At 35.0% G+C, this 12,901-nt stretch overlaps 1 protein-coding gene across 6 annotated transcripts in view; it reads left to right on the forward strand.

The window, feature by feature from the left end:
• Positions 1-54: 54 nt before the first annotated feature.
• The window catches only part of STXBP4 (syntaxin binding protein 4), a 70,958-nt gene continuing 58,111 nt past the window's right edge, over positions 55-12,901 (forward strand). Inside the window, exons 1-6 of one of the 6 annotated variants that reach the window (XM_085304627.1) lie at positions 55-346; positions 1,901-2,023; positions 9,842-9,915; positions 10,103-10,198; positions 11,169-11,238; positions 12,133-12,207. In XM_085304627.1, the coding sequence (XP_085160753.1) occupies positions 1,986-2,023; positions 9,842-9,915; positions 10,103-10,198; positions 11,169-11,238; positions 12,133-12,207 (353 nt within the window). In that variant the 5' untranslated portion in view covers positions 55-346; positions 1,901-1,985. The other 5 variants (XM_085304629.1, XM_085304630.1, XM_085304628.1 and 2 more) reach the window with 5 other exon arrangements.

The raw sequence follows: 12,901 nt of genomic DNA on the forward strand, positions 1-12,901 counted from the left end.
CGCCGGGCAGAGGGGTGTCGCTGAGGGGAGGGGTGTCGCCGGGCGGAGGAGTGTCTCTGAGGGGAGGGGTGTGGGCGGGCGCCGCCGCCGCGCCCCCGCAGGCCCCGCCGGCGCCGAAGCCTGGGCGGCGGCAGCGGCGGGTCCGAGGGAGGCGGCTGAGCGCCCCGAAGGGCGGCGCGGTAGCTCGGCGGCAGCGCAAGGCCGGTAGGAGACGGAGTAGAGCGGGCGGAAGCAGCGTGTGCAGCGCGCCAGGAGCCGGGGCGGTGCTGCGAAGTCTTTTTTCCCCCGCCGTTCGTGGGTTCCCGGTGTTTTAGTGCAGCGCTGCGGGAGGCGCCAGAGCAGATGGGTCGGTGTTCCGCTGGGGCACCGCACCGCGCGCTGGTGGCACGGTGGTTTAACGCAGGGGGGGCGTCCACCACCACCGCCCCCGCCTGTGCTTTACGGAGCCTGCACAGGCTTTGTCTGTAGTCTCCTCTAGTGGTGCTTTGGCTGATGTTTAGTTTCATCTTTTACGTACTGATTTGGCTTTGTTTAGATGCAAAATATTGACGTGCTGTTTGTAAACAGCAATTATTTCAGGACAGGCGAGTTCGGAGAAATCCAGAGATGTAATCTTCCTTAGCAGGACCGGTCCCGTGCGTTGTAACAGACTTTGCAAGCCTGAATTTATTGCTTCTTTCCTCTTCGTTGGCTCCAGTAATTTGAGTCACACGGTGATTTAAGTTGCTCCTGATACAGCTTCATTTTTCATTTAGATGGGTTGGATACTGCAGCGGCGTAGCCCGGAGCGAGGCAGTATGGCAGGTTTCCCTCTCTATTTAGATTGCGTTACTTCTGGTCCTTTGGCAAGAGATCTGAAAACGTTTACTGCAAGCTGCTCCTAAAAGAATATATGTATTTTATATATATATATACACACACACACACACACACACATTCTTCCCAAATTAATTTATCAGTCTATTCTTGCAGAAGTACAACCTGCATAGGTTGCTCGGAGTTGGTGCTTGTGGAGGCTGATACTGTGCACCTGGAGCAGTCCAGGAAGCCTGTTTTGGTTCAGCTTAGCCCAGTTTTGTAGTGGATCACTAATAACACAAGCACCTGTTGCTGTCTCCTGCCTTTGGGGTGTTTACAGTGTTTTTTGTGCCCCTCAGRTAGGTCTTCTGGTTCTTGGCTGTTTGAGGATTTAACCATACAGCTTGTAAGGTCAGGAAGATTCGCTACTGATAGAAGGGGGGGGGGGATTTGCATAGATACTTTTTCAGTAATTTTTTAGATGATTGTAGTTCAAATATTGTATTTCTTATAGACTTGTTGTAAAAATAAGAATACAATATGAATTACTGTTTTTGTACATTTTTAGTGATATGTAACTGCATCTGGTATGCCTTTTGGCTTCTGAATTACATACTTTTAAGAATTCGAAAGTGTCTCTTGTGCTGAATACTAGACACTAAGTTTAAAAAAGTGGAAAAAAAACAAGAAATAAAACACCGTATTTTGCTCATAACAAAATTCCCTCCCTCCTTGTTAGAAGAAAATCAGAGCTCATCATTATTTTGTGTTTTGCACTTATATGAGTTCCCCTGATAAAATAACCTTGATTGATTAGTGGATTTTTTGGAAGATGATTGAAAGCACAGAGGGGTTGAATTTACTYCTACTTACAACCTCATAATTTAAGAGGAAATGAGGATGTCAGATATTCTGGTACAACACATAACTCCGAGTTGCTAGCTACTTACTGYTATACTTTTCGGCAATAAATTATGTCTGGGTTTTCACAGTTCTTTCCCACTTATCTTCAGCTAGTTAGTATTCAGTAAGAATTGTTGTCAGTGTCTGAGAATAAACATAGCCATTTAAGTTTCAAAACGTGGTTTCTCCTTTTTTACAGCAATTATTATCTTGGATATGACCCAGTGCTTTATGTTTCAGAATTCTTCATTCTGAGCTTTTATTAGAGTAGTGCACCTAAGAAGATGTCCTGTGCAGAGCTCCTAACAAATCCAAATAAAAAGTAAGTACTTTCCCCTCCCCTCAGACAGGACTATAACAATTATCCAATTATTTGATTGTCATATAAAAATTATTGTACTTCCATTTGTAGGAACTTGTTTTAATGACTTCCTAAGGAAAAAAAAATGATACTGAAACAAACTGAAGTAGCTTCTAACAAAAGCTAATAGCATCATTAAATTTACACATAAAGGAAAGAAATGACTTTGAAACTTTTCRTTAAGTTAATCAGCACTAGGTTAAAACTGTAATGTTATCCACTTTGTTTTAGGAAAAAGTTGAATCAGATTCTAAATGTTGCACTCAAATTCAGGCACAACTGAAAAATCTTAATTCCAGACTCTTCCTGTACTGCTAAATAACCAAGCCAATGTTGTCAGGAAAAAAAAACAGATTTTAAAATAGACACAGACAGCTTATGCTGGCTTGTTTCACATTTGCTGTGCTTATGCAGTAGGTCCAACAAATTGTACTCAAAAGTACCGACAAACCATTTAGCATGGATTTTGAGTTATGCCATTTCAAAGACTGGTTGATTTATTAATAAAATAAAGTAAAATTTTTAAAGCTATTTTCCTTTTCACTGAAATCTGAAGAAGCAAACACTATGCTTGTCAAATGGAAATACAGACTATACAGTATCAGGATATATATTTTCAAAACAGCAATGTTTTGCTAGGTTTATTTAGAARGTATATTGCATGATTACTAGATCGCTCCATAAACATTTTCTCAAAAGATTAACCTGAATGGCATGCACTTAGTTTTGCACATGTTCGGTACATGATGATTCAAGTCTATCATTTTCTATATTTAATATAATATTTTCTTCTAGGAGACAAGGTATCAATGTGCAATGTTTCAAGAATGTATTTGGTTAGATGTTAATTGGGCTTTACCTAAACTTTAATTAATGTATTCTTCATACAAGAAAGCCCTAAACCTTTTGTATTTCTCTGGCTACAATGTGGCTCATGCCTTTTTTCTTGCATGTTTAACATTTTGATATATAATGACATATGTTTTCTTTTAATCTTTGTAACGACCTAATCAGCAAAATATATTTTGAATAATTAGTGGGTTTGGGTAGATCAGAAGGAAGTGTCTGTTGATACTAGATAATACAGTGTTCTCTTAACTATGATCCTTAATGTCTTAATGAATATTCACCCTTTTAGGTCTACGAACCTGGAAGGCTACAGTTGCATAACAAACTTTTATAAGATTTTTACAAAAGCCTTTTCTTAATTATAATGGAAAGAGCTTGTCTTRCTACGAAGGTTTAGAGGATAATTTAGCAGATGACAGATTAGGCAAACCTTTCTGCCTTGATTGCTAAACCATTACAAAATTTCTTTTGGAAAAGGCGAGTCATAATTAATAATGATGCTAGAAGACAGTAACTTACTAGCTCTTTGAAAAAGAATCTTAATCTGCTTCCTTCACAAGATAGAAGAATATGTCTCTTTTTTTTTTTTTTTTTTAACCTTTTTTGGGTTTTAAATTTGTTACAGTATTGTTAGCTCTATGTAAATTGGTGCTCCACAAACTATGCTCCTGAAAGGCAGAGAACAGGCAAGAGAAGCAATAATGTCAATTTTCTGTATGACTCCATTAGGAACATTAAAAGCAGCAGTAGAATTTTATGATAAAAGGGATAGAAACCTAGAGGATGAGTTCAGGAAGCTGAACAATGTGTAGTGTTATCTTGGAGAAGGAATGGAGGAGGAATTTTTTGAAGGAATGGTGTATTGGTGATAACATAATTTAACAAGAAGAGGTGGGACTAATAATAAGTTTGTACTATTTTCTATCTGCTTTTATTGTTGGGAGTTTTTCTGTCATGCCTGGTTTATTAAAAAATCATTTTACCTTTTTAATAGTAGAAATACATAGCCCTGAGTCATATTTATATTAGTTTTCTATATATGTGTTTCTGTTGTGTAAAATATGGTACTAGAAACGAGCAAAGCTGTATTGGTCAAAGTGATTTTTGACAAATTTTACTGATACCAATACAACAAGTTGAACTCTACTGATATTAAGGACAGTGAAAATTTTGTTGTAGAAAGGGTAATGACATTTTATTCACCATCTTAGATAAGTTGCTTAGAGCATATCGATTGATATTGTGCTTAAATATCAAAGACTTTTCTTTTTGGGGGCTCAAATATTAGTAACACTGGCAGAATTAAAGTGGTTTAGAAGGGGCCACGTTTTCCTCACTAAATATATATGAGCAATCCACCTGACTCTAGTGGAGCTCTTCACATTGTGGGAATCACAAGACTGATTTATGTTCCCACTTCCATCACTGATCTGCTCCTTAATCTGTAGTAGGTCACTTTGCCTTTCTGTCTGTCTCTGTATTTAGCTTGCAGGCTTTCTTTGCTCTGAGGACTGACCTCAGTATATGTGAATGCTATGTAGCACATTGCTTTTAACCAAAAAGATGAAAAATCCTTTCTCCAAAACGATTTCATGTTAAGCCATAGGCACTGCAACTTAAAAAAAATAATAATAATAAAAAAGAGCATCTGAGATGAGCGTGTGCATCCATAGCACAACCAAGATGTCCTGCTGTGCAGCCCCAGACACTGACAGATGCTGTCTTATCATGGGGTAACTCTGCTTTAGAGGTTTCATCTTTCTGTTTATACGAAGACCCTAGCGAATACAGCATCTTTGGTTTTCATTTCAAACAGTAACTTTTTTAAGCTCCTTTAAAAAGAGGAAGAGTARTGAGAGTACATGTATTTATTCTTTAGTTTGATGAAAAACAATCTTGTAAACGACTGCGGAAGAAAATAGTTGCTCAAACCGATGTCAGAAGCTTAGAGCATCTGAGAGAATATGTGTGTATCTCCCTGGAGATCAAATCTCATGTCAGCACAGAGTCTTACCTCTGCAGAAGCAGTTGTGTATGTTGCCTTTTTCAACTAGCTTATAGTCAATGTAACAGAAGAAATTCTTTCCTCTGGGTATTTTGCTGATATCCCATTGGCTAATCTGAAATAAGCAGGCCCTACAARGCTACATTGCTTTTTTGGTAGTTTTGACAAAGTATCCCTGGAAGCCAGTGTTGAAAAGTAGAGGATAATTTATGAGAACAGTTTAGATTGCTGAATGCTGAGAATGGGCATTCTAAATCAACAAATTAAAAATTAAAATATTTCATTACTTTTTTATTTTTTGAAAAAGGAAGCCTTACTAAGATTAGAAWGGAACAGAGGGATGATACAATTTTCAGGGAAACGTAAAATGTGACTTATAGAAGTCTTTCCTTTTTCTTTCTTTTTTTCTTTTCCTTTATCTATTTTTCACCTACTTGTACTATAAAACAYATCATGATGAGCTGTAAACATGGGTTCTTTTCTTGCTCCATTTTTATTTGCTTTCATGAAAAACGTGTGTAATTTCTGTTTCTACAGGAATTAAACAAGCCAAATTGTGTGTTAAGTTTTGACTGTTGTATATTAAAACACTACAACCAAATTAAAACATGTAAATCAATACCATAATTGAGAATGGAAAGTATTAGCACAATGGCATTTGTTTCGTTCATACTTTTAGTCTGTCTACTTTGTTGGCTTTTCCTTTTGTGTGTGGATGTATATAATCCAATCATTAGGAAGATTGCTTTTGATTGTTTGGAGGGAACAGTAAACAATTATTTTGTCTCATTTGGCTAATGCTGGATATAGATTGTATAATCACACTTATCATAAATGTATCTCTTTTGAGTTTATCAGACTTAAAAGTTGCTACAAATTGCTGTTTAAAACAAAGAAAAAGTAAGCTTTACCTTGATAGGTGAATTAGTCCATGTGACGCAGAGGGCTTCAGAGAAGATTAAGGAGGCAGACACGCTCGTCTAAGGCTCTGTTTGGGTTTGGAGAGGGTTTGTTCGTTTGTTTGTTTTTTTGGTTAGTAGCAGAAATAGTTCTGAATGTATCCTCTGTGCTGCTGAATTGGAAGCCTTCAGTTTTAGGTTGTTTTCGATATTTTGTTGTCTTTTCTGCTGTATTGAAGAATGTCCTTGCTCTCACCAGGAGATGAAGATGAACCAGAGCGTTTTGATGGTCTCTCTCTCTTATACTGGTATGCCGAGCCATTAGGTCTTGATGAGATTTCCCTAGTTTGTAATTGGAAAAAGTACAGTAAAGATATTTTAAAAGCTGTAGCCATTTACAGATTCTTYTTCCTTTTCATGAGCAACCAGGATTTATTATTTAGATAGCTGTGGAAGTGTCAAATAATATATATTTTGCGATGGAAGGGTATTCTCTTTCCACTGATAAATGTAGCTAARTGTTTTTGTTTGTGGACTAGTGACTAGTAACTTTTGAGGAATACAGGTAATACAGAATTGAYTGAGGAATACAGAGTATCCAGAATCTCACATTCTGATAAGTCTCTAGAAGGCTTAGAATAGAAGGTTGCTGAACTTACTTACACATACTGTTTAATAGAAAAAAGATGTAAAAGATTTAATTTTTTTGGCCTTTACTAGATCCAAAATATAAGTGCTTGGTCTATTAATAATCCAGGACTTCAGCTGACGTGTATGGTTTAGTCATTTTTTGGAATAATTTCAGTGTTACAAAGGTATAGCACATGTTTTGTGTACCCTTGTTTTTTTTAATCTCTTTTCTCACTTTTTTTTTTCATTTTTATGTACTGAAAGTTTGTTTACAACTATATTTGTATGACTTCTGTAGGAATGAACAGTAATACCTAATTGAGTCTTTACATCTTTTTCTATGAAGAACACTGAAATTATTTTTGTTACCACTGCCAATTAGCTTTGTTATCTGTTTCCTTAGTTATATTACTGAGCATATTTTTAATGTTTTGGGAAGTAGCTAACAATTCATATTATCATTGTTCAATAATCATGAAATGTATGTTGGAAGGGAGCTAAATCCAAGTCCTTATGTACTGAAACGGTTAAATCATCTTATTTTAGTACAGTGATGACAAGTAACATGTCTTGAGCATCTGTCTCTAATTAATGTGGGAGAAYACTGAAAGTCAGCAAGATGTAATATCCTAAACTGATTGGGGCATTTGAAAATCCTTGTCCTTAGTGTTCATGTTATGAAGTAATTTTAAACCTCATATAGTGGAGGGACTTAGTCTTTAGAGCATAATGCCTTGTGTCAGTCCTACCTAACATTAATTGTAGATGGCAACGTCCTGATAATTTCCCTGTTTTGGAGATACCTTTTTCTTCTCCGTTATGGCTTATTAGTTCATCCTGTCTTTGTATTCTCTCTATGGTCTTCGTCAGAATCAGTTTCAAGTAAGTTAGGGTCTCTCTTATGAGAGCCTGCTTGCTTCAAGAAATATGGATTCTTTCTCACTGTAAGTGTTCTTTGCCCATGTTTTATTGTATTTCATCATCATTTTACTTAGTAAGAGATAARTAGGTTCTACCATTTCTTAGGAACTTTGTATTTCTGTGAAATACCGAAGACTTAAAGTCTGAGATTYGATCTTTTAAAATTTCATGAAAGCTTGTTCTTGCTTTTATTTACTAATTTTTAAAAGTTAAATTATTAATAACAGCATTCGGGATTTCTTTTTAATTATGGTATTCATAAACTAAGATTTTTCTATTCAGATAACTACTATTCAATACAACAACTATTCAGCCTTCRCTAATATTAGCATCAAAAGATCAGGAGAAAGTAAAATGTTCTTGGTAAATTAGTATAGTCATAATGTACTGGAAATAATTATTTAAGGAAAATCCAGTTAAGTTGAGATTCTTACTACTATTGAAAGATTTATATATTAAAAAGTAAATAACAGTTGTTTGTGATACTGGTGCTTGCACTATGTAAAGAAATGTCTGCCCTGTGAAAACTTTTGAGAGCGTGGCAGAGCATAGAACAATAGTAGCAAAAGATAAGGTGGGAAAAAGTAGAAAGAATTGTCTGTTTTTTTTTTTTTAAGGCCAGTGTTGTTCTCAGTTTTCAAAAATAGATACACATCATGGACAGATCTGTAAAGATGATGATTATTATATTGTTTTTTGGCCTCAAAACAGTTTAGAATCATGAAATAATTTATGTGTCGGTGCTAGGTAATAATGCAAAGTAGTGTGCAGCTCTAGTATACAAGTAATTTATCAGAAATGTTATGGAAAATATATWTTTTTTTAATTTCTCCTAGAGTGTGATTAAGTAAAAGTAGTTTGGTTCACTTTTAGCTTTATAAAGTGAGTCTTACCGTGTGTTACACAGTAGCAAGGTCATTTACGATCCTGGCAGTGCGAAGATACGCTAATTAGGTTCCATCATTTCTTTTCAGCCTACGGAAAAGATACTGAGAGAAATACTRCAGTGAAAATTCAGCAACATTTGAAGCATAGGCATCCTTTTTGTTTTTAAAGATGAATTACTAGGTTCATTCCTTTGACCAGCTTTCCTAAAATAAAAAGTTAATTTTGCAAGTTCCTGGGAATTTGAGATAGTAGAACAAATAGTTTGTTTTCAGATCCTTGYGAGTGCAAAGATCCCTTGATAAAGATCTCATCTGGTTTTGTTTTTATGAAAAAGAAGGAATTTGGAATGCTCTGTAGGAATTGCATCTCTTGGTTGGTGCTGGAATTTAGGAACATTTGGACCTTCTGGATTTCTCTTTCCTCTGTYCTTACAAGGACATTTACTCCAGCTTTTGTAGAAATAACCAGCTACAGGCTTGGAGTTCATGCTGTGGGCTGGATTTAGTTGTGTGAAAGGATTTAGGTCACTATGTCCTCCACTTTGATCTTCTTTTTTTTTCTCTCTCTCTCTTTGTTAATGGATTCTAGTTGTTCCATTTCAMTTTAGCATCACACTCTAGAAAATACAAGTCACTAGCTAATAGAGAACAATATGTAGGTCAAAGCAGAAGAATTTAAGCAGTGCTTCTGCTTTTTCGTATAATGAGTCTGATGCAAAAGCTGAACTGTGAAGAACATGGGATATATGATATAATTTGGGTTTTTTATAATATCTCATCTGAATGAAAATACAAAATGGTAAAGGACTAATCTGAATTTATAGGGATTCTTAATGCTTTATATTCTCAGTATGGCGCAGTGGGAATATTTCTAATGAAATTGTAGATTTATATTTCAAGACTCTTAATTTTACTTTCTTTAATTCTTCACCATTATCAAGGGCATACCAAAAAGTTGTCATACTTTAGACAATTTCACATGCTATCCTGCTGTTCTGTCTTMGGATGAGAGGGCATGTAGAAGAGCAAGCAATAGGGTTTGGAAAGAAGCCTTTATAAATAGAGAAAGAGAAAAATGTTGAGTAAAGAAATGAGAGATTGTAGGGAAAAGATTATGTTCTTAAATAAGCAGAAAGTTATGTCTTAGAAAAATTTTTGTATATACTATCTTGACTGTGGCTTGTTTTAAGTTCTGTTACCTGATTTAAGAAGTTGTGATGTGGTATTCTTGGTTAGATCCTAAGTTGGACATGGCTGTGGGATTTTGTTGCTATTTAATCATAATCGTTTTATTATTTACAAAGTGGGATTCAGRATTTGGCTGAAATGCTCTGGGGAAAAGGGAATAAACTAAGTATACCTTGTTTTATTATACTTTGTTTCACCATACCATCTTATTTTTATTATGAGGAGATTTATTTTTCGTTTTTTTCCCTGTATCGTATATAGAGAGAGCTGTCAGTCAAGAAAACTAGTTTTGATTTGTATTATAGTTAAAAACATGCTCACTGTAATTTTTTCTATGTTAACATAGCACTGTATGTATTTCTGTAATTACAAATATGATGACTTTTATTTTATTTCTTAGGACTATTATGGGCCCTCATGGAATCAATCGAGCCGTTCACCGCATTTCTTTTTCTGATTGTCAGAATGGATTAGGTAATTAGATTGCACATTTTGTTTATTAAGAGTAAACCAAGTCTAAAAGTATCTGATGAACTTTCTCAYTTCACACTGATATCAGTAGAAGTTTAATTTATTCATCTTTTTTGGATTTGATTGTAAATTTATTTAGCCCAGTAGGTGGAATAAACGACATTTTGCTTGTTTCTTGTTTCTTCTGCAGGAGTTAAAATTATTGGAGGTTATCGGGCACAAACAGCAGAAGATTATGGAATCTTCATTAAGAGAATTCTACCTGGAGGGATTGCTGCTGTAGATAGTAAATAATTGCTTTTAAATTTTTGTTAGAAACCTACTTTATAAAAAAAAAGCTGTCAGGACCAATCATCTTTATTTTACTTTGTGTATGAGCATATTTAAAATAATATGGTTACTTACTATTCGTRATACTGTGACTTCTCCTTAAGATAGAGACATGAAGCAGAGATCCTTCATGGGAGATTTTAATACTCTGTTTTTGAAAATATATTCAAATCTAGATATGGCTGATGTGAAAGGAATTGGTAATCTTTCAGCACAGTTAAATAAGAGTTGAGATGCCCCTATTAATTTGTAGGAATTAAGAGTGTTTGTTCATGTAGATAACCAGTATTTTCTGAGTTCCAATAAATGTTTTTTGACTTTAGCTTAGGTGTTCAGTGTGGAAGGAACACATTTTCCTACGTATTTTCGAGTAATAAAAGTTTATGGAATATGATTCTGTCCTAGATCARTGTATGGCTTTTTTTGAGATTCTACTTGGCTTTATGCAGAATGMTCATTTAAAGTAACTTAAATCTACTTCAAAAATAATAATTCCTAAACTTGAGATTTGGAGAAAGTTAAAAAATAAAAACTTTTCTAAAACACTCTTATAAATGTCTTTATGGAATGTATAAAACATTAATGTTTTTATACATTGAAACTTTTATCATAAAAATTCAGTTGAAAATTAAATCTACAGCTGTGAAGCATGAATTCCAGTCTAGCAAATACATGTGTGCTATGTATAAATAATACAAATAGCTAAATAACATTGCTGGGTTTAGTGGCTGTACTGAGGTTACTGTGATACTGATAGTCTGTTACAATATTTTAGCTAAATTATACTCTGAGCCTAAGGTACTAAAACTCATAAGGTTGCATTAGATCAAATAAAATTGAAAGGAAAAACTCTTTTTCATTATAGTAGTCTACTATGTTCACTGTTTTTATGTTGATCCATAAATTACTGTTAATTTCATTACAAGGCCGTTTGCTCACTGGAGACCTGATTTTAGATGTCAATGGAGAAAACTTAATTGGAGTAACCAATGAGAGGTATGTTTATACAGATGACTAGATGTTTATTGGAGTATGGAATGCTATATGTTTTATGCTGTAAAGTATTTTGGATCATATCAACCACTGATTAAGAGAAGATAACTCCCCTGAGCTCCCTGGAGTTAATTAAACTGGCAATTAACGTATGATATAAGTCTAATTCAGCAAGCTGTTGTGGAAGATGACAGTACTTCACATGCKTGTATAATGACAGAATAAACCATTTCTTAATGTTGTAGGTTATCAAATGTATTTGAAAATAGCACTAAAACATTGATCTGGCATTAATATTTTTGTAATTATCTGCTGCTTTAATAACCATGAAAGTAAATGATGCAGCTAACAAGTATGAATTATTTGTAATGAGGTAATCAGGGAAAAGCTGCTTAGAAAATCTGTAGAATAYGTTGAATATTTTCTGTAGTTGGATTGCTAGTGATCAATATAAAGTCCACAGGGTTGATTGAGGTGTAGAATTAAAATTCAAATAAATAAAAATTACAATGTGCGTTGCTAAGGGAAATCCTGAGAAATGAGGCATACTTGAGCAGTACCCTGCTCTGCTCTAGCTTGCTAATCCTCAGTGAAATCTAGGAAAGTAGTAGAATGGATCCTGGAAGAGATGTGGATAAAAGGGAAGGGAAAGAGATAGCAATTCCAGTTTACTCCTGTACCAGGCACAGGCTCACTGCAGAGCCTGTCTTTCACTCMCTTCTCCAATGCTCCATTTGGGTTATGGTGTTGACAAGCTTTTTTCTCTGCATCTGGCAGTCAGAATGATTAACTACTTTAAGAATTTGTTGGTTTTCCTACTGCTTTACTATCACGCAGAGTATAGTTCATGACAGAACACTAGTATATATGTATTTTATTGCTTTTTCCTCCTTTTAGGGCTGTTGACATCTTGCGAACAGCATCAGCATCCAATCATATGTCTCTACTAGTTGCTAGAGATGAAGAAGCAAAGTAAGAGAAAAATGAAACATTGTTTTAAAAACATTCTACCTCAAAACTGATAAAATCCAATGCTATAGCTAAGGTAGGGAAGGGGATTGTGTGTAGCTTTCAGATCAAGAATTAATCACAAAATTACACCAGATGTCATAGGTTTCTCTGTTATGATAACATTTTGTTAGTGTACTGGACAATAAAAAATGAGCTATTCTATTTAGTTTAATTACACTTTTTGCATCAATTAAAGTAGTAAGCTCTAATTTCAGTTTTGAAACAACTGAAACCTTATGCTACCAGCTGAGAACATTAAAAGCTATTTACTGCGATAATAATGTATTGGTTTGCACTATTTCAAATGTAGAAAGTGCTAGTAAAAATACYAGACCCACAAGAGTACAAAACTGTATAATTGAAGTAGATCTTGCCATCTGAATAAAAGGCTAACCTGTGTTTGTTTGTTTGWTTGATTGTTTTCCCCTTTCCTAAATTCACTTTTCAATCTCTAACAAGCTCTGAATTAGTCTGGATAAGTAGGTTAAACTGTCCAGTGTACCAGATACTTCATAATTCCTCCACTATGAGGACATTTATACTAAAATATTGCTTTAATCTTGTTACCTGAAGTTAAGTGTATAAACCAATATTAGCATAGAATCGTGGGAAACGTTAGGATGGAAAGAAGCCAGGAAGCCCATCCAGGTTCATA

This window comes from Rhea americana, unplaced genomic scaffold, assembly GCF_003343005.1.
Source record: "Rhea americana isolate MKP2758 unplaced genomic scaffold, rheAme1 scaffold_21, whole genome shotgun sequence".
NCBI classification, from domain to species: Eukaryota; Metazoa; Chordata; class Aves; order Rheiformes; family Rheidae; genus Rhea; species Rhea americana.